This window comes from Perca flavescens, chromosome 21 (genome assembly GCF_004354835.1).
Source record: "Perca flavescens isolate YP-PL-M2 chromosome 21, PFLA_1.0, whole genome shotgun sequence".
NCBI classification, from domain to species: domain Eukaryota; kingdom Metazoa; phylum Chordata; class Actinopteri; order Perciformes; family Percidae; genus Perca; species Perca flavescens.
This window is the reverse complement of record NC_041351.1, coordinates 20,269,538-20,297,131: the sequence shown is the minus strand read 5'-3', so window position 1 is coordinate 20,297,131 and position 27,594 is coordinate 20,269,538. Positions and strand designations below refer to the sequence as shown.

Genomic DNA, 27,594 nt, shown 5'->3' with positions numbered 1-27,594 from the left:
CAGAGTGAAAAAAAAAATCCATTGTAATTTCCCTTGCGGGATTAATAAAGTAGGCCTATAAATTAGAATTATTAGATTAATGGAGTGCATGTGTGTATTTAAATAGGAAACATCATACTCCTCACTGTCTTGGTCATAGCCAATATAATAATCAGAGAAAAACCTACAGAAAATGGAATTTTACAAACTCATAAATTACAACATGCAGTGATTACATATTTTAGCTCAATGTACAAGCACATAGTTGCCAATTAAAACAGTAACCATATGGCGATAACAGAGTCAAATACAGAAAAACAGGCATGCACAAGTGTGTTTTCTGTAAATATAATAATATGGCAGATGCAAAGCAACAGATTGGATGAAGTTTTTACAAAAGGAGGCAGACTTTCGTTGTTTGTATATTTAGGCTTTATATAGGCTACGCATTTAACCAAGCAAGGCCACCACTAAACGTTTACTGTTACAATTACAACCACCTTTACTACTAACTTCTACTCTAAATATTAGTATATTAACCCAACATTTTAACACTTCTACCACCGTATATTGATTGATTTACTCTTACCTTCCAATTGTGCTAAAACCTCAACTCCCAAAATGCTTTGTGCATACGTAAGAAGCATTTACGATGACGTAAAAGGTAGGCGACCACAGTGCCGGGGGGCTACCTTATATATATGTCAATGGGGGCTGCGAAGATATAGCTAGCTAAACTTATATCTACATCCAGATATTTTTGCAGTTTTATGAAACATTTCCACGAGGGCCTGGATGTTATTAGCCTATATGTAAGTAGCCACTTAAAGTAATAAGAAGTGAATTACTGCTTCATAAATTGACAAACGTGCTATTAGCACTATTAGCAGTTAGCTCGCATGTAGCATGTGAGCTAGTCACACTTTTGTTTACGTTTTGACCAGCTTGTTCATAAAGCTGATAGCTTTAACAGTTACCTCAGACCAGTGAGTTTAACAGCGAAATTAATTAGAAAGTGTTCTTTATTTTTGCATGTCAGTCAAGTTAGAGTATTACTTAACTGGAATGCAGCATTTAAGACCAAGAAATATTGGACCAAGAAACAGTATAACAATTATATAAACTATTTTCCAGCTCTGCCAGTGTCTGGCCCTGCTGACCAACTGTTTTCTCATGCCTAGTGTCTAGAAATGGGTGTTACCCAAAAGTAAATGTTTTCTGTTGTAGAATTAGAAAACTGTCTGCTATGTTACTTGTGACATACACTATCATTACTTTCCTCTGCAGAGCTCTTAGAACAACACCCTACAGCTCTAGCTCAAAAGAAGAAAGGATGCTTTGACTGTAGATTCTGCATTGCACTTTGAGGCATTGGTGGTCCTCTTGTGAGCAGAACACAGGATGCCTTACCACTGTGTGGCTTATGGATGCGGCAAAACTGCAGAAGATGGTGTGACGCTGTTTAAATTCCCAAAGGACATTGAGGCGTTTGGCAAATGGGAGAAGCAGGTCCAGCGCACCCGCAGCCAGTGGGTCGCCTCACCCAGCTCTCACCTCTGCTGCCAGCATTTTGGCAGGGAGTACTTTGAGCCAGGGACTCTAAAGCTAAAGCCAGGTGCTGCTCCTACAGTGTTTGTCCGTCCTCACTGTTCCTCATGCGATGGAGTGGGCTGTAAAAACTGCCTGCCTGCTATCCAACGCCGGAGCATTACAGCTGAACCAAGAGACCGTACCGTAAGAGTGAGTAGTTTATTTTGGATCAGGAAAGGTCCCTGCTGAGTCCCTTCTGAGAGTGTTAAACAAGCCTCTTGGTTGTTTGCATGTATAATATAAAGTCATATTCACGCTTTCTATTTACCACTCTGTTTTTTACTCTTCACAGGCAGAATGCAATGAAATGGCGCCATTTGACTCGGATAATACTGATGGAGAATGTGACGAAGACCATCTGACAAGAGGAGGGATGAAGCCGGGGGGGAAAAACAAAGAACGACCCGGTGAGGAACAAGAGAGAACATGCACAAAATGTACATTTCTGTCCGTTCATTTAAATGCCATTTCAGCATGTGTTATGCTACAAGGATTAATTTATCTTTTACAGTGGTGTGTGAGATGTGTGGCACCACCGGCAGTATTAGCACCTTTTTTTCAAAGACCAAGCGTTTCTGCAGTATATCTTGTTCACGTTCCTATTCTTCGAACTCCAAGAAGACCTCCATACTGGCACGACTGCAGGTGAGAAAATATTTCAGTTCACTTGTCTTCAAGCAGAGCTTTATTTTTTCACCCAAGTGTTCAACAATGCAAAAATGTGTCATCTTTATTATTTTTTTGTTGTTGAGTTAAACACCGAGAGATTGACAGTTCAACCACTTGTACTGTTGACCACTATGTGGCACCAATGGGACAGTTGACAGTAATTGCTTTGCTTTATTAATAATTTCACTAACTTTTCAGGAGTTTGGCACTTTGGTCACCTTAGGCATTTTGTGATAATAAGTGTCCAAAATGTTCTTTGTGTTTGTGGGTTTAGACAGTTGTCAGCTGTGTATACTTATGCTGTATCTGACAGTAAGTTATTTATAGGTGACCATATTAGTATCCAGGTAGTGTTGTTTTTTTTTCAATTTTATAGCTTCATAAATAATTTATTATACAAAAATGTGGTAGATTCAGTCCACTTTTGGAGAAGCAGTGACAGGGCTTTCTCTTTTGACACCTCCCTTCATCTAGCTATGCTTTATTTCCCAATTCCCATCCTTCTTCTCGAGGCACAGAGAAGCTGCACTTCTCTTCAGACCCTTCACTTACAGACCTGGAGTTTTACATGTAATCAAAACCACCAGAGCATGTCTTGGGTGTGAGCGCAGAGATTAAATGAGTACATATAGTGTAGTTATGAAGAAATGCAAAACAATATGAAATACATATGGTCAAGACTTTAAGAGAATGTGGTCTGTCACTTCTTGTTTCAGTACTGAAAAGCATCGAGAGAAGCCATGTTTGTGGTTTTTGTGATTACTATTGCTTCGTTAATTAGAATACTCAGCCAAAAAAAGACCCCTACTATTTCTATCCAGATTGTTTTGGTGTGATTTGGAAATTGAAGGTGTGTGTGTGTGCTGTTCAATGAGACATTGAGTGTAGCAAATGTATTTTTATTTTGTTGCAAATGTATATTGCCATGATTAATTACGAACAAAAGGTGGAGGTATTTTGCAAAAAGCTATCAATCGGAGAAAAAATGGGGGAAGAAGATGACCGCGCTGGACTTGAAAACATTGCACCGACCTGAGAGGCTGTCATGGCTGACTCTTTTCACGCTTTCATTTAATGGAAACATCTGAATATTAAAACAGCTCAAATGGTGCACAAGTGTTGCGTTGATGCATGCTGAAACACCAAACGCCAGGACCCGGCAACCCAAATAGACTGAGGCTATGGCTGCTGGCTTTCAACATGGATATTAAACACTCCGCTCCACATTCTCAACAAGTGGTTCGTCTGCCAGAAGCAGATCCGGACGACTACCACGACCGCCTGGATGAGCCGACCCGCCGCGCCCGGCTGCTTAAGTACTCCGCGGCCCGGGGTCAGCCCTATGGTCCCACAGCCCTATATTCCCACATTTCTAAGATTTTCGTAAGAAAAATAAGATTTTCTTTTGACCGAAAATTAGGCCCTGTGTTCCCACATTTCTAAGATTTTTCTTAAAATTAGGCCCTATGTTAGGGTTAGGGTTACATTCCATTTGTAGTCCATTGCTACTGAATAATAGGTTGGGTGTAATTGGCTACCAAATTGGGAGAAAGGGCGATACAATTGATACAAATTTATGAAAAAGGAAATGTGGGAACATATGGCCTAATTTTCAGTGAAGACAGTAAAAAAAGTTTACTTGACATATGAGCGGAGGTGTGCTTTCCTCGTAGCAACGATAGACCGGAAGTTGACTTCGAAAATAATTTATCCATGAGCAGCAGCAGCAAGTTGTAGTAGTAGTAGTAGTAGTAGTAGTAGTAGTAGTAGTAGTAGTAGTTGCAGTAGTAGTTGCAGTTGTGTTTCCGTATCCAACTTGAAAACACGTTGGAATGGTGAACGCTTGCTGTGTTATCAACTGCCATAGTCGTTCTCACGACCGGCATGGGAAACTGGTCGGAGTGCGTTTTTTCAGCTTTCCAGCATGGAAGCAACACAAGGGAAGTTGGATCTCCGACTTAACAAAGAGGCGTCGCATGGCATGGGTGGTAGCTGTAAGGCGAACAAACATCACCTTTAGCGACATTCCCTCACACATTTTAGTGTGTTCAAAGCATTTTCACACAGGTAAGTTAAAATCAAAAACCCATGGCATAGCTCCATGGCGTAGGGTAGCCAAGTTGTGTGGTTGGTTGTTGGGTTTGTTGCTTCACGCAGCTAATTTTGCACAACTAGCTGGCTGCATAGCTACATAACTTATCAAAGAAATTCTACTTTTTTCAGGCAAACCTGCCTTGCTACCGAGTCATCCTGACTGGATACCTTCATTACACCTCGGGCACACAGAAGTCAAAGCAACGCACACTGAGCCGTTTAACCGGAGGACTAATTTAAATGTAATTCCACCAGTTCCTTCAATTTGTGCATTAGGAAGAGTTTTAAATATAATGGTAATAAATATATGTTAATGATTTGATTGGGAGGGGTTAAAAGACAGCAAGCTCTCCCAGAGAACGCCACCAGATCTGCAACACAAATGGGTGGGGCAACAGATGTCAGAAATGGATGAAGCTGCAAGGACAACACTGGAGAACAGCAGGAATGGCTTCACAGATGTGCTGAAATGACCCACTTGTTGAAGGAAGCTCTCCCAAAAGAAGATGGATAATCGTTTCTTGAAAGATGATGATGTTAAAGTCAAGTACTGCTCTGGTTTCCATGTTTTGCTGTTGTGATTGGTATGCCATTGCAGCTTCTTCCCTGCCTAACATGGACAGGATGAAAAATGTTCTCTTTTTCAAATGCTCCTCTGAGCTCTTATTCACCTGAGCTAGGGCGTACTTTCCACCACTGGGGACAGGTGGGGCATGTCTCCCCATGCCCCCCCCCACATGCACACACACACACTTTTAAATGTATTCATTATTTTATTTTATGAGTCTTGGCAATCTGCCCCTATTTACCTTCTTATATCTCTTTTTCTCAAATCAAAGTTACCACCTTGCACCTGAGGCTAAATCTGCCAATCAAACACATTGCACACTTCTTCTGCATATACAGAAAGACACATAAGGGCACTGTTGACACACTGCTGCCCTATAGTGCACTGGCTAGAGAGACATTGCTTGCAAGGCAGCATGCCACATCAGTTTTTTTTTTTTTTTTTAAGATTATTTTTTGGCCTTTTATTGACAGGACAGCTGAAGAAATTAAAGAGGAGAGAGGGGGAATGACATGCAGCAAAGGGCCGCAGATCAGAGTCAAACCCAGGCAGGCTGCGTCGAGGAGTAAACCTCTGTCTGTCTGTCTGAGCTATCCGGGCGTCCACCGCATCAGTTTGTTAGTTATATGTAACTACAGGTGTAATGTTTTGTATGTCGGTTGCATGTTAACTTTGGAAGTATGTGATTTTACACATTACTAACATTCTTGGGAAAACAGCAATAAACTGTGAGGTTTTATAAAAAGACAGGTTGTCTGGCAATTAGTCCCAAAGAGTTTGCTTTTTGAGTAACGTTAGATCTGTTTTGTCATTTAAAAGCTACTACTAGTCCATTTTTTTCCTTTCAGGATAATGCTGTTCACCAATCAATACTGAACCAACTGTAAGTCAATTTATGGCACAGAGCAATGAAACCACTCAGTCTTTCTTTGTGCTTCTCTCTCCAGGGAAGACCCCCCTCAAAAAAAGCCACAGTGCTGCACAAGGTGAATAAATCCCCGCCAGCCCCAACAGGAAAGGATGGTGAGGCCCGTGGAAACACACACGTACACACACTAGGGCTGCACAATATCTCTTTTTTTTTTTTTTTTAACCGTCATTACAATTTCAACTGGCGCAATATACACATCGTGAAAGGCTGCAACGTATCGCAAAAAAAACACTCCGAAATATTTTGTGTTGGTTAAGAAAATTTCAGTAGGAAACTGCACTTTAAAATGTAATTGTCGTTCTTTTTTTTTTTTTTTAGTGGTGCCTTTTATATTCAATTCAATGTTTAATATATTTATAAAAGAATGTTTGAAATTATTTCCTTCCATTTGTTTTAATTTCAACAAGCTATTTGTTGTATTTTAACAGAATACTGAAAGTAGCCGAAATGCAAAACTGAGTAGATTTTAATATCCGTTTATTGCACGTACACTATGTTATCACATATTTTTCTCATATCGTGCAGCCCTAAACACATACACACATGGCATCTAAATTGTTTTATTGCCATACATAATCAGATGTCAAGCAGTTACTTGGATGTATTTGGGAAAAATTCTTATGTCTCAACATGCAGTATATTTTGACACCAGATTCTATGTCTAAACAGGGCCATATCATTTTGTGGGTGATGTTGATTTGTCCTGCGAAGGCCAACTTTACTGGAAATTGGTGCTTTTTGGGGAATATTAAAAGCTGCATACAGTACATGTACAAACAAACATCCCACAAAATCGTACTTTAGCTGTATGATTCCTCTGTTCTTTCCGTTCTGTAACAGCGGCTAAAGCTTTTTCATGGGGCGCCTACTTGGAGAAGGAAACCTCTCTGGCTGCATCAGTGTCCTGCTTCAGACATGTGAGTCCTATCCGCGTAGTGTAATTAGAAACTAATGCTGTTCCAACACCAATTTTTCCTGAACTTGCTTATCAGCCGATGCGGAGTACCGATTCAATACAAGGTAATGTTTTTTTTAATAGCTGTATACTGCTAACTCTCTATGGATGTGATATGATTGCTAGCATTGTTGAATGGCCTGCCTCAGGTCAAATCCTTTGTAAGACATGAAGAAATGCATACTGAGAATGAATGCCATAGAACTTTCTTTTATGATTTTGTTTGACAGTCAGTCATAATGAAAAAAATACCCTAAATGAACTACTTTAAAGTAGAGGCTAAATTACGTGGTTTTGGAAAATGTTTGCCAACATAGGTTTGAATTTAGATGTGCACACACAACAGCCTTTTAAACAGTATTTTCACCAATATGGAAAAACCTAGTCCAACATATAAAAAAAACAAAAAAACAATGCATTGCAATACTAATAGTTAAAGTGATGGTTCAGAGTAATTTCACCCTAGGGTCCTTTGCACCATGACCTCGAGCCAAACACCCCCCCCAGAACCGAAAAGAGATGCAACAAAAATATTTATTAATTTAATGATTAAATAAGGTAATGTCTCCAAACTTACCTCAATTATAACTTGTCTCCTGCTAGTTATTCTACAGCACTTACTTTAAAAAATAAGTTAAAAAAAAATATTTTTGTTGCATCTCTTTTCGGTGTAGTAATTTGTAGACGGCCCTAAGCACTTGTTTTACTGCCGGCAGCAGCAGCAGCAACAACAGCAGAGAGCAGAAGCCAGTGGGCAAGTTTTATAAACTTCTGTTATACTTACAAACTTTCCAATCCATCATTTATGAGTACATAACCTATTTGTACTACTGTAGACGTTTGGTATCATTTTGGGCATTATTAGTGGGGTAATGTTAAGAGACACTTCGGATCCATTAGCCCCTGCGCTAAGCTATTCAGTGGCTAACGCTGCTCTACGCTAACTCTCCCAATGTTCGATCCAGGTGAAAAAAGCTTCTGGGGGGGTGTTTGGCTCGAGGTCATGGTGCAAAGGACCCTAGGGTGAAATTACTCCGAACCATCACTTTAAATGCTGGAAGGAAACTATATACAGACTGTGAACGAAATAAGACCTCCCACTGATGATCTGACCTCTGACCTATCGCATTCAGGCTCCCCTGTGTGCCCAGTGGGATGACATCACCATGGGGATAAAGGTGGAGGTCCTGAACACAAACGCTGTCCTGCCCAGTAAAGTCTACTGGATCGCTACGGTCATCCAGATTGCAGGTGTATACATCTTGCCTGTTTTTAACAGTGTTTATTTTAACAGGCCATTCCTGTATGGAATTATCTGTTTTATGATTATGAATTTGAGCAGTTGTCACATTTTCTTGTTATTCATATTTAAGGTTCTCTGTGGAGTTTTTGGCCCCTGGTAGCAATATAGGTCTTTTTTTTTCTTCTTCTTCTTCTATGAGTTGGCCCCCTGCTTTGTTTGTCTCGTACATGCATGTGTGTGCAGCAATACACATTCTTGCCAATGGTTTTGCACTGTTACACTCATCTACAGGTGTTGTTAGTATGCCAAGTGTGCATTCAACACATTTGCTAGACCTCAAGGATACACACAATTAATGTAAACATAACTTTGGTTTGTTTACAAGAAATCTCTACAAACACATTTAACATGTATAATAAAACTGCAGAGATAAGGCAGGCTAGCATCCTCTAGAGGCTACGGTAATTATTACATGATCCAAAAACATTGGACATGCTGGACAAAAACCACACAGATGATTTTGTTGTTCTTATAGCATTACCAGTAGTGGGACTAAACATTTGTCCTGGGGGGGGGGCTGGAGCAAAGGCCTTGGGGTCAGCCAGAACGTGTGAATTTATCCTTTGACTATTGAAATTCCACAGAAAATGTTAGTGTAGCGTGCCCAGGAGTTGTCAATGTACCATGTACTGTACCAAAGTGTTGGACTGACATAAAGGGCGCTTTCACACCTGCTTGTTTAGTTCGGTTGAATTACATTAGAATTTGTTTGCCCCCGCTGGTGCGGTTCCTTTGGGCAGCTGAAAATGCGACAATCACACTCTACTGCAAACAAAATCTACCTCTGGGTACAAATAAAGTAACTTGAACTTGGGTGTGCACCAAAAGCGGACCAAACGAGTGTACCGAGACCTGCTTGATGAGGTGGTCTCAGTACGCTTTCAGCCTAACTCTGGAGCGGTTCGTTTGTGGTGAGAATGTGATCCGACCTCGAACCGCACCAACTATCTACTCGGCAATGTGCTTAGCAATCTGCGGTGCAGCAGAGCAGCAAACCGTGTTTCTCTCACAGAAATGGACAGCAGTCAAGCTCGCCGTCCGTCACTCGCATCTCTGGAGACAGACAACTGCAGAGCAGAGCCAAGTCTTGGTGACCAGACCAGACATAGTAACGTCGCTCGCGAAACAATGTGCCCCAGACACATCCGACCAATAAGAGGAGTGAACATTGTGAGTGAGCGTGATTTGTAGTGACAAATTTTGATACGCTTGAAACCGAACCAAGCCGTTATTGCTGTAAGTTAACAAACTCATCAACTGATTCGGACCAAAGCAAACAAACTGCAGGTGTGAAAACGCCCAAAGACCAGCCACCATTGTCGCACATAGGCCATGCTGGGAGCGAAAAAATTAATGTAAACCCGCCCCCCCCCCCTCAAAACTGCATGTTGATTGCAAATAATTGTTTTGTCTGTAATTGTCAGAAAATAATGTAAAGATCCATCTTAATTTCCCAGAGCCCAAGTAGACATCTTTAAATGTACTGCTTTGTTAAATTTAATTTGGGTTAAAGGTTTCCAATAAATAACCAGTGGAATATAATCAAAAGTAAAGTTAATCCATAATCAGAAGCTACTGCTCCATTTAAAAAGTTCATCCATAGTAACTTCACTCTTTCCTTCCTCCCCACCCCTTGTCTCCAGGATACAAAGCCCTGTTGAGATATGAAGGCTTTGAATACGACAGCAGTCATGATTTTTGGTGCAGCCTCGTCTCAGGAGAGCTGAACCCGATTGGATGGTGCGCCATGACGAGCAAGCTGCTGGTGCCACCACAAGGTGAGGACTCAGACCTGAACCACGGCGGTTCACTGGCTCCCTGATGGCGTTAGGATAGTAACCATGATTGTCCTGGTTGTGATGTAGTTTTCTGAACCAGACTGTTCTAGCTGTTGTTATTTGCCTTTACCCACTTTCATGACCAGTCTATCCACATTACTGATGATTATTTATCACAAATCTCATTGTGTAAATATTTTGTGAAAGCACCAATAGTTAAAAAAATCCAGAGTTCTTGCGAGAGCACAATTTTAATTTGATCAGCGAGTCACTCTGGCATCTGTGCCCTTGTAGCCGAGCTGCACCAGTCGCATCTGATATAGGCGGCCCAGAGGCGAGCTAAACAGATGACGACAGTTTAATCTACCGGTTAGCTCCGCTGGAAGCTAAGCATATGGGGCTCTGGGTACGTCACCCTGTGTATTGTTGTGATTGGTCATAGTGTTATCCAATTGCTTGCAGTGAGATTTTCAAATGCATTGAGTTGGACCATTTTCATTACTCAATGCCAGACCCTTAATCTTTCAGAATTGGGTAAAAAATATCACAAAAATATTGTGATATTTGATAATCTTCTTATTGCCCAGCTGTAATTTAGGATTAAAATGGCAGTTACTGATAAACTCAAATTTGCGGTCGTTGGATACGTTCTAATTTGATGATGTGTGTTCGTAGATGTGAAGCAGAACATCCCGGACTGGAAAGAGTATCTGATGACAAAGCTGGTGGGGGCCAACACTCTTCCTGTTGACTTTTACCTGAAGGTAAAACTGCATGACTTGGCTCGAAACTCATCGGTCTTGTACATGTGAAGAGTATGAGGAATTCAAATTACACAAATTGCTTAATTTCAGTGAATTAATCAATGTCTGTCCCTTTTGGCGTCTTCCATCGGTCCTCTCTCTAGTTGGCAGAGAACATGAGGACCTCCTTCAGAATAGGTATGCGCGTGGAGGTGGTGGACCCCAAACACGTGAGTCGGACCCGCATGGCCGTCATAGACTCCATTGTTGGTGGCCGCCTGCGGCTGGTGTACAACGACCAAAGCGACGCCCCCGAAAACACTATCTCTGATTTCTGGTGCCACATGTGGAGTCCCCTGCTGCACCCGATAGGCTGGTCCAGCACCGTGGGTCATGATATTAAAACACCTGGTAGGTCTAGGATTTAGTTTTTTTCCATAACAAGAAACACAGAAGAAATGACATGGCTAATACAACAGAACACATAGCATACAAGTGCTTCTTTTTTAATTATAGCAAGTGTGGACACTGCTGCCAGTGGTTGGAAGGGGAACTGTGACAGTTTGTTCCTGCTCTTTAAAAAGGTAAGACAAATGGCATTGCTCATATTGTTTGTTAGATCCATGACTAGGTCAAAAACACTTTCTAATCTACCGTGTCCTTCGGTGATGCTTAAATCTTCACAGTTTGTATGTTTGCATTATATTAGCATTTGAGTCTTGTTTAGGTGCTGACACACCAAGAAGATCAGTGTCCGTCGCCCTACTTTTTGCGGTTAATCAAAGCACTGTTGCCACTCCGGTCGTGTTTTTTTTGGGGTTTTTTTCCAGGCGATCCAAAATGTTAAATCGGCGTCGGTGAGAGGAATCCCTCTGATTGGCTATTCAGCTTAAGCCAATTCGTGTTTGAGAAGAAAAAATGTAGTGAGGAAAGCAACCGACTGTTGAGAGGGCACACGCAGAAGGCTCTTCTCATTTTTCATCTTCATCTGATCAGTAAATACACACAGAGCTGTCAGAACTGGCCAAAAATGACCCTCCGATGTTCTTCTAAAAAAAAAAGAGGTTCAAGCTATTGGAATATCTATGGGAATATTATATTTATAATAACATTAATATATATTTTTTTTTGTCATCCTGCGATGGTCAATCATGTAACTGCAGATCAGACTTGGGAGTCCATTTTGAGGTTTTGCTGTGAGTCCTGTACAGTAAACGGAAAAGCTCATTGCCTCTCTTTTTCTCTGTGAAATAATGCTGCCTTCAAGTGTGATCAGAAATGTTGATCTACAGTATAAACGATCTGACAGTAAACAATAATGTGCGGCGAATCGCCAGATGGCTTTTTTTTTCTCGTCTGAATTGGCCCTATTTGATGACAGTAGATGTCAAAGTGAAATGAGTGCATTTTTGCTATTGCTGATGTGACAGTAATCAGCGCTCGCTATGGAAAGTCTCACTCGACATAGCGCTGCTTCAGCACAACTCTTAACAACCACTGTGTGATCTGCAGCCCAGGTTCGTTTACATGGAGGGAGCTTACTTTGAGGAGGGAATGAAGCTGGAGGCCATTGACCCTCTGAACCTGGGAAGCATCTGTGTGGCCACTATACACAAGGTAGGACAGCGGTTTTTGGTTGGTTTTGTGTGTTGTGTTTGTCGAATCTTGTTTAGACCTCATTAGACTAGACTGATCTGCTTGAACAATTAGGTGGTTATGAACTATGTTGCCTTGTCCTAAACTCGTAACTCCTACGCTGTTTTCTTCTGCGCGTCTTGACTCTGCCGCCCTCCACTCCTCCCAGGTGCTGTTAGATGGCTACCTGATGGTGGGCATAGACGGCACCACATCAAACAACGGATCGGATTGGTTTTGTTACCACGCCTCATCTCATGCCATCCTTCCCGTAAACTTCTGCAAAAAGAACTTCATCCCTCTCACTGTACCTCTAGGTAAATAAAAACGTGCCTCTGTTCCGTCTCTGCTGCAGCTCACTGCTTTGACTCCAGCCCTTGTGCACGTTCTGCTGAGAAAATAACTCAAGCAGTATACTATTGATGAAAATACTTTGATTTCTCTGTCTTGGCAGGTTATGACTCTCAGACCTTCACCTGGGACAAATATCTGAAGGATACCAACGCTAAAGCTGCACCGGGACAACTTTTCAACACTGTAAGATAAAAAAAAAAAAATCCGAACCTTGTGTAGCATTTGAAGCTGTGCTGTCTGTTTAGCGACATAACAACTTACTCGCAACTTGAACATAATGGCAAACCAAAACGGTCCTTTTTCTGAACAAAATGTATATATGTATCTTTAAATGTTTGTCACAAAAAGGAACTTCATCAAACAGCATATGAAACGCAGTCGTTTTTTTTTCTTTTCCAGGATTACCCGGGTCACGGCTTCTCCCCCAACATGAAGCTGGAGGCGGTGGACTTGATGGAGCCGCGGCTGATTTGCGTGGCCACCGTGAAGCGCTGCGTGGGCCGCCTGCTGCTTATCCACTTCGACGGCTGGGAGGATGAGTTTGACCAGTGGGTGGACCACCAGTCCCCAGACATCTACCCAGTCGGCTGGTGCGACCTCATGGGCTACCAGCTCCAGCCGCCTCCAGGACTTGGTAAAACGCCCCATTTAATAGCAATCTCCCCCCCCACCCCCGTGTGTTGTAGAGCTAATGTTAAGCCATCAACCGCGCATCTGAACCAGTTTATTTGGATTAGAAGAGTGGTGCAGTTGGCCTCTCTAACCTCAGGTCCTCCACTGTCACAGAGGAGCAACTGGTGCTCAGTGCTGTGTAGATGTTTCTAACCCTGAATAAAAGTGACGGGTCTCTCATTCTGTTTTCCAGTTGATTTAATGGAAAGCCAGGCGGCACAGAACAAGAAAGGAAGAAAGAGTAAGTCTTGACTCAGAAATGTATCTGATCTGATCTGATTTCTGTGGCAAGACACAAGCCTCCATGTCTTGTGTCTTGCCACAGAAATCAGATTACTCATCATGTTTAGTGTTTTCTTCCATCTGGTGGTTATATAACAATGCTTTCACTTCCTTGTTTTGTTTTAGGAAAGAAGAATGCAAAGAAGAGGCTCTCTCAGGACCAAGCTAAAGATGATGCTAGTCAGCAGCCTGAGGCCCCTGGCACCAACGGTCCTCCAGTGCTGGATGGTCTCAGTCTTGCTCCAAAAATGCCTCTCATCCAGCCCAAAACTGAGCCCGAGGAGCACGAGAGTAAGTGGACTAACCTGTACAACACGCTGATCACTTTTCTCATTTTTCACGACGCAATGTTGGTAATTTGCTGACTTAATTCTGTCTCTGTAGTCTTTGCTGTGCAGGTGAAAGTGGAGGAGGTGGAGGTGGAGATGGAGACCCCCGTTGAGGCTCCGGACAACCCTCAACAAGTCCCTCTGGGTATAATCAAAAAGGAGGCGGGAGGGGAGCAGAGAAAGTCAGCACCGCATCGGTCGCCAGAGCAGAGCAGCTTGGAAAAGATGGAGCAGAGTGAGACTGCAGCAGGAAGAAGGGAAGACTGTGGATCTTTGGAGGAGAGTTTCACTGGAGAAAGCAACATGGAGCAGAGTGATAACAAAAACCAAGAGAAGGGGAGCCAAGGAGAGGACAGTGAGAGCAATACAGGCAAAGAGATAAGTGATGACTCTGTGATGGATTAAAAAAAAAGCCTATTGTGGTTTAAAAAAAAATAAAAAATGAAAATAAAAAACCACTGAAGACAAAATAAGACAACAGCAGACTGGGACATTTAGAGCAATAAAAAAAAAAAGGCACAACATCAGTAAGGAGAGCCAGTGCAACTTTTAATGTCTGCTGGTTTAAAGTTATGATCCTTAACATTTCAGTCCTGGTTGATTTGGCAACGTGTGATAATATTTTTTTAGGGTAACTAAATAAACTAATGTTTAAAGAAAGAAGTCAGTCAAAAGTAATTTGAACCTGTATTCTGATTTCACGCTGCACACAGCACAGCACTGTAATAGTTTATTACTTTGCTGAGGAGCTGGAGGTGTGCAGCCTATCTCCTGCTGCTCTTCATCTTACCGCTCACTGTGGTTGCTCTCTCTTGTTACGCAAGTTGAACACTTTTAATGGAAACTAGCAGCTTGCATTAGCATTAATACAGCTCTGATACAGCTGTGGGAGAGTCAACAGTAAGTGAGGCTGATATCGGTGAGATAAAATTAAACCTACGTTGTGTAATTTTTTGAGTTGATTCTTAACAAAAAAACTTTTTTGTTCTTTCACAAATATGTGCTCATTCAGGTGTAATTACTTCCAACTTATCAAAGTATTCTCATAAGCGTAGAATCTGCCATTTAGAATCATTCAGAATACATATGGGCGAGTCGCTCGAGTGACGGCCGGCATGTTGCGCCTCCATCTTTTAAAATACATTAGCCAAAGAGGGACATACCTCCGCCTTTCGCCCTTTTACACTCGGTGGCACCGTGACGAATGCAAAGGGGAGATTACTTGACAGGGAAGCGGAAAAGAGAATTAAAACGACAACGCGTCAGGAAAAGCAACCAAGACCAAAGTTAATATTGGAGTGGCTAAAACACGCTCGGAATGGGAAGGGCTAGAAAGTAATTTTCAGTTGGTTGTCATACAATTTCACCGCTACAGTAACGCTGGATTACAAACATGCATGTTTCCTGGGAATCTTCTGGGCTTGGATTAGGCAATTTGCATATGGTTCACAAGGACCGGTTTAGCCAATTGTAAACTACCTCACTTTCTCCCATGTTCCACTGTACAGGGACAGAATTGATTTGAACTTCTTTTGTTTAAGTTTAACATGATTTATCATTCTGAGTCTAACATCCAACCTGTAAATATGACTGAAGATCATTCTGGGTTGACATAACAAATGTGAGAAATGTTTATTGTAATGTTCTATTTTTTTAACTGTTTTATATCCAGATGTTATTTTTTTGTAAATACAAAATCATTGATAAAAAAAACAACAACTGTTTATCGATTTAAAACAGTAGTTTCATTCATGCCTGAATGTATTTTGTCTAGTACATTGTGCAGTTGTGGTGTAGTGTTTCAGGATAACTAGCATGAAGCCAAAGCGTGTCTGAAGCTAATGACTTAATTTGCCTCCTTTTGAGATGCTACTAAAACGTCCAACAGAGCGGCTTGACAAACTGGTAATGCTAATGCTGTGAATGTGAAACAGGGCCGTGCTGACAGAGAGTGCTCTGACAGTGTAGGTTCCCCTGGATTTAAAACCTCCTTTGACCTTTTTCAACACTATTGATTAAACCGCAAAATGGAAATGCTGCAAACAAAATGGTTGATGGAAAACCGACTGGCAGGAGATGTGAAACAGCCCCAGCAAGTTACAGTTTGAGAGTTGAATCCATGGTTTAACCTCAAGGAGGTGGTCTTAGAACATGATTACAAACTACAGCAGGTTCAGGCCATGCTGCGTCTCTTGGTGGTTTTCTTGACTGCTGCCGGTTTTGTGTTGGGACCTTTGCGAAGTTTGGACTTTGCTTTGATCATTTTGACATGCCGAAGGCCGTTTAGGTGCATCGGTTTGGGTTTGGTTGCCTTGGGCGCCTTTGCTGGCTTTGGGGTGGCTGTAGGGGGGGAGGGTAGGCTTTCGCCCCCGGGACAGGCCTTGAAGACGTGGACATCCTTTACCCTGCGGCCGGTTAGCTCAGGGGGATTGGCACAGGTGGCTCGCACCTTCAGATTGACTTTCTCAATCCACCTAGATGAAGATAAAATCAAATTATTGCCAAACACTAAGTAAACCATCTCAAATGAGTAACTAGTACTAGTAGCTAAAATGTAACAAGGGAATCGCTACAACTCCGAGTGGAGTGTCAACAAGTGTTCCCAGATAAATCATCCCAGATATAAATATGCAATTTTAGATATAAAACAATTCATTGTCCTGCTTCAGGGATCTGGAAAAAAAAACAGGCTTTAAAGCCTCTGAAAACCCACACAGGTGTTTAGAGTTCCTCTGGCTAATTAGACTGCTCAGATTGAAGGTGGGCCGGAGCTTTGATGGGAATTTATGGACCTTTTTCACAGCAGAAATTTTGACTTGTCATAGTAGGAAAAGCACAGCTGAAATTGATAACCAAAACAATGGCTCAATTCCATCAAGTGTCCCACTTAGCTATTTCAGTGAGTCAGCATACACAATGCCAGGGCCTCTCCTAAGTGGAATGCAGCCATCATAAATGGTTTTGAATACACTTGTGCTTTTCCTACTATCACATGTCAACGTGTCTGCCGTGTGAAAGGTCTATTAGGTCACAAATTCTTTCTACCAATAAGAATATTTTGCTGCGTTCCAGACACAATTTTAGCCTGCAAGTTACATCAAGTCACAACTCACGACATAGCAACGTAGCCTTCCGGGCAAAGTCACAAGCCGGCTAGCAAAACATTGTGCCCTTGGCAGGATTCAGGTTAAGCTACCTAACGTTGACGTTAGCTAAGGGATTACCTAACGTTGACGTTAGCTAGCGCTAGCTGATACTAGCCATTTCTAGTCAGCAACATATTTTGGGCTTCATTTAATAAACATAACCTGTAGTAGTACACAATCGTATGTGTATTTTTTTTTTTATTACAATGTGCAGAATTACTTTACGTTGCCTATTAATCACCGGCGTCTGTACAGCATCAACAGGCGTCGCCATTGTTTATGTGTGTGTGAAGTCAAAAACTAACTGGGATCTAGTACACGTTCACGGGGAGTTACAGGTTGCCTGGAACGCAGCATTTGTCCTGCCCTAACAGGTGCAACAACACTAATGGGGGACTCAGGAAGAGGTCAATCAATCAGTCTAACCACACCCACACAGTCCTGGAAGAGGTCCAATCAGCCACCTTAACTGGAAACCCCGGTGTGGTTGCTCAAACCCCGGTGATTTGGGACTACACTCAGTGCGCTGTAATAGCCTTACATGCGTAGCGGCAGCAGAGGGCAGTCACACATCAGAGGGTTGTCAGCCAGGTTGATGACCTCCAAAGAAGTGAGGGGGTGCAGGTCGGGCACCTCTTCCAGTTGGTTGCCCTCCAGGAAGAGACTCCTCAACCCAGGACCCAGACCTGCCAGGGAGTTCTGTGACATCTAGAGTAAGACAAAGAACATTTTTTTAAATAACCTCGGTGAAATGATTTGTTCCTGAGCCTAGAAAATGGGCAGGTTAGAGAGAAAAAGACGATTTAGTTTAAGTAGTTTTAATTTGACAACAATTTGTCAACTGTTGGCGCTACATAGCATATTCTCCGTGTTTAACCCTGGTGTTGTCTTGCCGTCAACCTTGAAAACACTTTTTTCTACATTTTTGACACCATTTTTTTCAGTTTGCTTTTTCCAACGTTTTAAATTGTTACATTTTTTTTACACATTTCCAGCGCTTATTTCTACGTCCCATATTTGCGGATATAAAACAAAAATTTAAAACGGGTCAATGTGATCTGAAGTCAACACAAGGGTTAAGTTACGTTGTCACAATGCTGTTGGTAAATGGCAACAAAAAAAAAGTGTGTGAGTAAAAAAGCTCAGTGTAGGTGTGTTTGTATAAAATGTGTTATTGCGCTCAATGCGCTTATGTGTTGTATGCACGTTTGTCCTGTGTACGTACCATATGTTCCGGACTGAATCGGTACTTGCATTCAGCATGCCGTCTGAAAAGCGTACTAGGTCACATGAAGAGCCCACTCACCTTCTCCAGTCCCATGTTATCCAGATACAGCTCCTTCAGTGACCTCGCCAATGGTCGAAACACGTTTGGCCCCACCCAGCGAATTGAATTCCCAGACAGCCTCAGGTCTCTGAGGTTTCCCACTCTGCTCAGCGCTTCAGCGGGCACTTCCTTCAGCTTGTTTCCTCCCAGGTGGAGCGTATCGAGGTCGCTGGCCTGCTCCAGGGCCCTGGGTGACACATGATCGATGGCGTTCCCGGTGAGGTAGAGGGCTCGGAGGCCCTCCGCTCCGGTCAGGATGTCTGGCTCCAGCCTGGGGATGGAGTTGTTCTCCAAGTGAAGCGCCAGCAGGCTGGGCACCAGTTTGAAGGCTCCTTTCGGGAAACCGGTGAAGCGGTTCTTCTCCAGGTGGAGGTAAGTCAGCTGAGGCAGGCCTGGGGATTTAGATGATAGAAATTCCAATTTAAGCATTGAGACACGACAAGTCAGAATAGTGCTACAAAGGCCTTTTCTACTCCTGTTAATTTAGCATTTAAAAGACCTTTAAAGGCGTCGGGGCTGAGGGAAGTGAGGTCATTCTCCGACAGGTACAGGTAGATCAGTCCCTTCATTCCACTAAAAGCCCCGCCGTCCACCTCCGCAATCTTGCAGCGCTGCAGATGTAGGGACACGACCTGGGCAACACCGGAGAAGCTGTTGCTAGGGATGTAGTGGAAGTGGTTGCCACGCAGGTCAAGGAGACGCGTGTTGGGAGAAAAACCCCGAGGAACTTTGGTGTGAGCGCGGTTCTCACACGAGGAGTGGTGTGTCTCAGCCTGAAGACGAGGGGTTGTGGTAATGTAATGGACAGACGGGACAAAGACACAAATCATACTTTTGTTACACTCTCCCTTTGACATTACGTTATAGTAGATTTCATAAGCTAGAATTGCGCTCTGGCTTTATATTTACTATATAGATTAGGGCTGCACAATTAATCGCAATTTTATTGAAACCACAATATGAACTAGTGCAATATCCAAATCCTAAATGTGTCAAACCATTCTAAAATAAAGTAGTGTGGTGCTGCAGACACGTCCCAGCCTACAAATCCTATCCTACAGACTAAAGGAAAAATCTTTGTTTGGTACAGATCCTCGCAAAAAAAAAATCACACTTCAATCTGTATTATATATTATATTTTTCAATGAAAATGAGAATAACGATATCGCAATACAACTCAAAATATTGGCAATTAGATATTTTCCTAATATCGTGCAGCCCTAATACAGATATGAAACATGCATGAAAGAGAACGTAAATATACCTCATATGTTTTTGTGTCGGTTCAAAAAGCAAGAGTGAGAATGCTACGCATTAGAGTCCTAGGAAACTTGAACTAGTACAAGTAGACACTGAAACTTGAAAGTATAAGTAGACAAAGAATGAGTGTTCGCACACTACAAAATAAATTACTCACCTCGCAGACACAGTTGGCAGGACACTTTACTTTGTTCTCTGGCTCTTGCGTGGGTGGTGGAGTGATCCTGGCTGCCTCCTCGAGCTCGGCCTTCAGCATGGCCTCCTGGCTCTGACAGCGCAGCTCTGCAGGGTAAACTGCCTCCAGGTTCTCTCCTGACAGGTGGGCCGGTCCTCCACATGTCCCAATCAGCTTCACCTTGCTCCGGACCGACCACTCCCTGTACTCAGGGAGGAAATTTTTTTTACTATTTGTACCTTTTTTGGTTGACGTGATTAAAAGCTCTGTGGCTCTGCCGTCAGCCGTTTAGTTTGAAATCCACAAAGGCCTGCTGTACCTGAGTGGACGCAGGTAGCAGTTGCAGTAGATGGGGTTCCCTGCCAGGTTGAGGCGTGCCAGCTGGGGCGAACCTTCAGAGAAAGGCTGGATGACGCGCAGCTGGTTGTAGCTGATGTCCAGGTGGACGAGGTTGGGGGATTTGGATACAGCAGTGTTGTCCATGTCCTGCAGGGACATGTGGTCCAGGAAGAGGTGGGTCAGTTTGGCCATGGACACCACCTCCTCTCCGAGGTAAGTCATCGGGTTGTAGCTCAGTTCAAGACGGGTCAACTCTGGCAGTCTGCGTGGATACAGAGAAGTTTGGAAATTCCAGGTTTCTTACTCAAATATTACTATATTATAGCTGTTGGATGTATTTTCCTTCCAAGACACCAGGCAACTGTGATGTTAACCAATGGCTTTTAGCCTTGCTAACAGTTTGGACCAAAGCTCCACTATGCCTTAGCCGATCTGCTAGCATGGCTGTAGACTTTGTCTTGTTTGCTTATAGTAAAGAAACTAGTAATTCCCGACATAACAGCAATTTGTTTTCATTAAATATTTAGAATTTTCTCATTAGACATTGTTTCCTAAAGTAGATTTAGTAGATGTCCACTTGAGAGTTATGTGTAGCTCTGTGCCACTGTAACCCAGATAGTGGTCCTGTACCTGGTCATGGTCTCAGTGGGGAAGAACTGCAGCTCGTTGTGGTCCAGACTGAGACGGGTGAGCGTGTACAGGCTTGCGAAGGCCTCTGTGTCCAGGTAGTTCAGAGAGTTGTGACTAAGACGAAGCCATTTGATGTTCTGCAAGCCCTGGAAGGAGGATAGGTCGGCTTTTTTATTATGAGTAATATTTCCGTATTTATTGAGAGAGAGAGAGAGAGAGAGACTTTTTAAAAGGAAGTTTTTTCTTGCTACTGTCACACCAAATGCATGCACTCGGGGGACTTGTTGGGTCTTTGTAAATTATAGAATATGGTCTAGACTTACTCTGTAAAGTGTCCTGAGAGAACTGTCCATAAGGGATTTACACTATAAGTAAGATTGAGTTGAATTGCATTTTGAATTAATGTTCCAACAACAGAAGACCTTTTAGCATTTCTTTAAGCCACCTTTTTCCGTTTGAGATATTTTGCTACCTGGAAGGCCATGTTGGGGATGTAGACCAGCTGGTTGTGCGTGAGGGAGAGCAGGTTGAGGAAGCCGAGCTGAGAGAAAGCTCCAGGCTGGATCTCTTCCACGCGATTACGGTCGATCATGAGCTGCTTCAGTGAGGACAGGCCGTCAAATGACTCCTGGACTCGCAAAACACAAAGGGAGACAAAAGGTTTTCCTGTGCTTCACTAAAAATATGTGTGGTGGCGGGGAATAGATTTTACTTAATAAGGAGGAGCGATGCAGAGTTAAAGCTCCCATATTACGCTTAATTTTTAGGTTCATACTTGTAATTTGAGTTTCTACTAAAACATGTTTACATGATTTAATGTTTAAAAAAAATACATTTTATTTTACTGTCTGTCTGAAAATACCTGTATACACCCTCTGTCTGAAACGCTCAGTTTTAGCGGCTGTCTGTTTAAGCCCCTTCCCGAAAAAAGCCCAGTCTGCCCTGATTGGTCAATGTTTCCGGGTCTTCCACATCTGCACTCTTGGAGTCTCTGCAGCTGGGGAATGACTGTAACGGCACTGTAGAGGCACTTTCAACCTACAGTATATACAATGCTGCTCATGAGTATAGAAAAAGAGGAATACAAAAATGTATCTTAAATTGATCTTAATGCCTTTATTAAAAAGATTAGGAAAAAAATCCAACCTTTTAAGGACACCAATTTTCTTTGTGAATGAATAATGTATTTTAAATAAATAAATGTTCTTCCTTATAAGTAAGTACACCCCTATGTTAAATTCCCATAGAGGCAGGCAGATTTTTATTTTTAAAGGCCAGTTATTTCATGGATCCAGGATACTATGCATCCTGATAAAGTTCCCTTGGCCTTTGGAATTAAAATAGCCCCACATTATCACATACCCTTCACCATACCTAGAGATTGGCATAGTTTTATTTCAGTTAGCCTAAAAGCTGGTTTGATTTGCATTCAGAGATGATCTTATGGAAAGTACCCCATGCCAATCTCTAGGTATGGTGAAGGGTATGTGATGATGTGATGCTATTTTAATTCCAAAGGCCAAGGGAACTTTATCAGGATGCATATAATCCTGGATCCATGAAATAACTGGCCTTTTAAAAATAAAACTCTGCCTGCCTCTATGGGAATTTAACATAGTGGTGTCTATACTTATACCCCCTGTATTTTAAGGAAGACCATTTATTTATTTACGATACATTATTCATTCACAAAGAAAATTGGTGTTCTCAAAGGTTGGATTTTTCCTAATTTTTTTCATTTAATGATGATTTTTATGATTTTTTTATTCCTCTTTTTAGTCAACTTTATCAGGGGTTCCTATACTCAGCATATAGCAGCACTGTATGTAGTATAGTTGTGACATCACAACCGTACAGAAGTCCTGACGGTTCGTTTAAAGGCACCGTCTCTGAGTACAGGCTGTGTGGATTTTTCTGTGGATTGAGTGTTTTAAAACTTCCCAAGTAATGATATTGAACCTCGACCTGCTTTATAATGAACCTCGACATAAAAAAAAACCTTCACCTTTTACAATATGGGACCTTTTTAAAATACAAAGAAAAGTGATAATGCTGTGAGAACTGGATTTGAGGTGTGTGTGTGTGTGTGTGTGTGTCGTGTGTCGTGTGTGTCGACCTGGTAGAGGACGTCAATGTTGTTGTTGGCCAGGTTGAGGAAGACCAGGCGACCGAGGCCGCGGAAAGCCCCCTCCTTCACCCTGCGGATGTTACAGCGCTGCAGTGACAGGTGAGTCAGGTAAGGAGTGTGTTTGAAAGCCCCGGTGGGAAGTTCCTGGATGTCGTTGCCTCGTAGATCCAATTTCACTGTGATCTGTAAAGAAAAGAGATTAGACATCAGATGGAAACCGATGGAAACTAAACATACTATAGAAATGTCTGTATACGTGTGTGTGTGAGTGAAAAAGAGACCTCGTCAACAGTCGGAGGAACTTGAGTCAGGTTCTTGTTGACGCAGGTCACAGTGAGCTGGATCTGGTCACAGACGCACTGCTGTGGACATTTTGCCGTGTGTGCTGCATGGATGCAGAGGAGGCCGAGCAGCAGGACCCAAAGGGTGTCAGGACAGAGCTGGGAGAACATCTGAGACGGGGAATAACAGCTTTTACTTGACTCGCACTATTGTATGTTATAGGAATTCAAGTTTAAAGGCTCTTGACACCCACGCCGGTGTTTTCAGTGTCTGAAGTCTGAGTCTCTTGTTAGCTGTGTTGTTCGGGTTAGGGCAGGACAAATGCCACCTTTATCATTCTTATTGGCAGGAAATATTTGTGGCCTAAAAAAATTCCCATCTGAGCTGCGGCCCACTTTCAACCTGAGCAGAATCTCATCAGCCAGAATAACTGAAATCACCCGTGTGGCTGTTCAGAGGATTTAAAAGTCTTTACTGAGGCTCCCCTTGACCAGGGACACGGTAAATAAAGTGTTGATTTTTCCGTTAACACCTAAAGGGCCGAGCTGCCAGCAACTGGATGTAGTTGAGATTTCTTGATGTGAGGTACCCTAATAGATCCACCACTTACCCATTCATTCATTCATTCATTGACTCACTCACAGTTAACTTACTTGGCCATGGCAGTGTCTACAGAGGAAACACTGAATCAACAGCATTCATCATTCACTCTTCTTCTCTCTGCACACTTCTGAACTGTGTACAGTGCTTGACCCGGTGTAGTCGGTTTAAAATGTCCTTGTATAACTTCCCTAATGATCAGCTGTTTTTTTTTTTTTTTTATTTAACGTTGTTGGCTTGTGAACCCTTTAAAAAAAAAAAAAAATGCAGTGTCTGGTTGGGGCCGCTTGTCAAGTTTTAAATATCAATAAGTTGGTCATCAAACAGACATCCCCCTCCCACACACACCATAAATGTCCAATTTAAATCTGTTGTTTGATTAACTGTTCAAGGCCCAAAGAGATCAAATTATTACAAATTTCACTCACATAAAAAAAATAGATTTGTAAAGCGGAACTTTGTTCTTGTTCCCATGCATCATCTCACAACCCCTCAGATTTATCTTGTAATTCTCTGAAGGGGGGCCCGACCACATCACACAAACACCTAAAATCTCACACATTATTGCAACATTATTTATAATCTCTAATTATGTCCTATATAATATATCCGTTACAGAGGGACATTTTTCTGCAGCATGAGTAGTTTCACTATTGTTACTTTAAGTAGGCTACATTTAGCTGATAATTCTTCTATGCTTTTATTAAATCTTTAACACTGGACCTTGTCATTGAGTATTTTTACTCAAGTAAGGGCTCTGAGAGTACTTTTTCCACCTGCCTATACAGTGGGGGAAATAAGTATTTGACCCCTTGCTGATTTTGCAGGTTTGCCCACTTACAAAGAATGCAAAAATCTACAATTTTAATCATATGTACATTCTAACAGTGAAAGACAGAATCCCAAAGAAAATTCCAGAAAATCACATCATATGAATTTATTAAAATTGATAACCATCTGATGAGGAAAAACAAGTATTTGAACCCCTGGACAAACAGCATGTTAATATTTTGTAGAAAAGCCATTATTGGCCAGCACAGATGTCAAACGGTTTTTATAGTTGGTGACAAGGTTTGTGCACATTTCGGCAGGGATGTTGGCCCACCCTCCCTGCAGACAGCCTCCAAATCATTCAGGTTCCGAGGTTGTCGCCTGGCAACTCGAATTTTAAGCTCCCTCCAAAGATTTTCAATCGGATTCAGGTCTGGAGACTGGCTAGGCCACTCCAGAACCTTGATGTGCTTCTTCTTCAGCCACTCTTTTGTTGCTTTGGCGGTGTGCTTAGGGTCGTTGTCGTGCTGAAACACCCATCCTCGACCCATCTTCAGCTCTCTCACTGAGGGAAGGAGATGTCGGTTCAGAATTCCACGATACATGGCCCCGTCCATCCTCCCCTCAATACGATGGAGTTGTCCCGTCCCCTTGGCTGAAAGGCACCCCCAAAGCATGATGTTGCCACCACCATGCTTGACGGTGGGGATGGTGTTCTTTGGGTTGTACTCTGTGTTCTTTACCCTCCAAACTCGACGAGTTGAGTTGAGGCCAAAAAGTTCTATTTTGGTCTCATCTGACCACATCACCTTCTTCCAGGCCTCTTCTGAGTCGTCCAGGTGGTGAATGCCGAACTTCATGCGGGCCTGTACATGTTTCTTCTTGAGCAGGGGGACCTTGCGTGCGCTGCAGGATTTCAATCCATGACGGCGTAGTGTGTTACCAACCGTTTCTTTTGTAACTGTGGTCCCAGCTGCCTTCAGTTGATTCATCAGTTCCCCCCTTGTGGTTTTGGGATGATTCCTCACCGTTCGCATGATCAGGGACACCCCACGAGGCAAGATCTTGTGTGGAGGCCCAGACCAAGGGAGGTTGGCGGTGGTGTGGTGCTTCTTCCATTTCCTGATAACTGCACCGACAGTTGATCTTTTCTCTCAAGTTGCTTTCCGATTCTCTTGTAGCCCATCCCAGCCTTGTGCAGATCAACAATCTTGTCCCTGATGTCCGTAGAAAGCTCTTTGGTCTTGCCCATGGTGGTGATGTTGGATGCTGGTTGTTTGGGTGTTGACAGGTGTCTTTTATACAGGTAACGAGGTGAGGCAGGTGTATTTGATGTAGATAATTGGTTCGGATTGGGGCTGTGTCTTAAAGAAAGACTAACTGGCTTGTAGGAGCCAGAATACTTGCTGTTTGTCCAGGGGGTCAAATACTTGTTTTTCCTCATCAGATGGTTATCAATTTTAATAAATTCATATGATGTGATTTTCTGGAATTTTCTTTGGGATTCTGTCTTTCACTGTTAGAATGTACATATGATTAAAATTGTAGATTTTTGCATTCTTTGTAAGTGGGCAAACCTGCAAAATCAGCAAGGGGTCAAATACTTATTTCCCCCACTGTAGTAGTAGTAGTAGTAACAGCAGGAAGAATGTATACCCGTGCAGGTAAAATCCAAATATAGAGGATGCCAAACTCCGAAACATTCAGGGGCTCCTAAAGGATACCTAAACATGTATCACAGCCTATGAGAACTCAATTTTAACTCTATCAGAGAAATGTGTGTTTCACATTGGTTTACATTTCCTTATTAAAGCTCACTTTGACAAACAACAATATCTCCATCATTCTGTACTTTGGGAGATTAGTGTATTGTTTGCTCCGATTGGGCTGCCCCAGTCTTCACTGGAATGCCTTAAAACCACATTCCCATGTCGGATCAACAGTCTTGATCCGCAGGAATGGACACGAAAAGCTTCACACTCTTCACAAATTTGGAGTCTCAAAATGTTGGCATGTAAAATGGTGCCAACTGCTTAAACCTTTCTGTCAAAGAACTGCTGCGTCAAACCCCATCATAGATGGACCTGACGGAGACCCAGGACTGAATAAATCAGAGCAGAGGAAATACGGTTACATGTAATTTTTGTTATATTGGAATTGAACTTGAAGGTTGCAGGTAATTCAAGCGGACTATACAGTATGCTATATTATATTTTAGCAGCATACCACGTTTTGTTCCTGGACCCCTGAGCAGAGAGGGGCCAAGAAACTAGAGACGGAGGAATTTTGTCCGCGTTCCCCCCGGGGATCAACAGTCCAGACCGCAGAGGCGCTGCCGCGCCGGCCGCGCACAAAGACGCACAGTGTCTTTCCCAACCGGTATTGTGCCAAAATGCGCTTCCCTTGGCCAGGGACGGTGAGAAAACTATTCCATCGGTTCTGAATGCTTTTTTTTTTTACCAAAAAAAATTATCTTGCAACGTTTTTTTTCTTCCTATTTTCAACATTATGTAAATATTGTTATGTGCGTAAACAGGGATGTTGGTGTAATGACGTTTTGGGAATGACAAAAACCCTACTTTGTTATCTAATCTTGAAAATATAAAGTCTTCAGTTCAGTTTGATGCAATGCGAAAATCATTTTCTTTCTTTTGACGCTAAAATGGCCAAAATAATTAAACACAGCTTGTCCACGTGATTTGATAATTATGCAGTTTTGGTATTAAACTTAAATTCTAAAGTTCTGTGTCAAAGTGTTTATCTGTCACAATCATATATCACCATAAATGTTTGAAATCAGCCATTTGACAATTTACAGTAAGTAGACCTAATGTAGGAATCCATTTTACGCAAAAAACAAAACAAAAAAGAAAACTCACCGTGCTTTCGTCCTGCTGCTGGTCTTTTACTGGCCGCGGACTCTCACGGTCTCTGCTCCCTCTGCTGCTCTTCCCCCCGGCTGTCCCCCATCCAAAACAAACTCCGTTTATCCCTTCATTCACTGACCCCCCCCCACAAACACACCTCCACCTCCCACCTCTGGAGTCTGCACAC

General features: G+C 42.5%; 2 protein-coding genes across 4 annotated transcripts; one reads left to right on the top strand and one right to left on the bottom strand.

Moving 5' to 3' along the window:
• Positions 1-638: 638 nt before the first annotated feature.
• Positions 639-14,900, top strand: l3mbtl2 (L3MBTL histone methyl-lysine binding protein 2). Of its 3 annotated transcripts, XM_028567186.1 has the most exons (18): positions 639-791; positions 1,267-1,719; positions 1,862-1,976; positions 2,081-2,214; positions 5,848-5,923; positions 6,672-6,748; positions 7,920-8,037; positions 9,733-9,867; positions 10,543-10,631; positions 10,775-11,021; positions 11,127-11,194; positions 12,123-12,227; positions 12,415-12,562; positions 12,700-12,782; positions 12,999-13,233; positions 13,465-13,512; positions 13,680-13,844; positions 13,938-14,900. In XM_028567186.1, the coding sequence occupies exons 2-18, from the start codon at positions 1,381-1,383 to the stop codon at positions 14,285-14,287; spliced, it is 2,532 nt and encodes an 843-aa protein (XP_028422987.1). In that variant the 5' UTR covers positions 639-791; positions 1,267-1,380; the 3' UTR covers positions 14,288-14,900. The 3 variants fall into 3 exon arrangements, with proteins under 3 accessions (XP_028422987.1, XP_028422989.1, XP_028422988.1); XM_028567188.1 differs by lacking the exons at positions 639-791; positions 1,267-1,719; positions 1,862-1,976; positions 2,081-2,214 and adding exons at positions 3,874-3,971; positions 4,023-4,305; positions 4,462-4,574; XM_028567187.1 differs by lacking the exons at positions 639-791; positions 1,267-1,719; positions 1,862-1,976; positions 2,081-2,214 and adding exons at positions 3,874-3,979; positions 4,022-4,305; positions 4,462-4,574.
• On the bottom strand, positions 14,895-27,491 carry chadlb (chondroadherin-like b). The gene is made up of 11 exons (XM_028567189.1): positions 27,420-27,491; positions 23,169-23,339; positions 22,876-23,070; positions 21,232-21,387; positions 20,760-20,905; positions 20,110-20,391; positions 19,773-19,992; positions 18,855-19,128; positions 18,335-18,747; positions 17,570-17,736; positions 14,895-16,356 (listed from the first exon to the last, which is right to left on the bottom strand). The coding sequence occupies exons 2-11, from the start codon at positions 23,337-23,339 to the stop codon at positions 16,056-16,058; spliced, it is 2,325 nt and encodes a 774-aa protein (XP_028422990.1). The 5' UTR covers positions 27,420-27,491; the 3' UTR covers positions 14,895-16,055.
• Between the last annotated feature and the right edge of the window lie 103 nt (positions 27,492-27,594).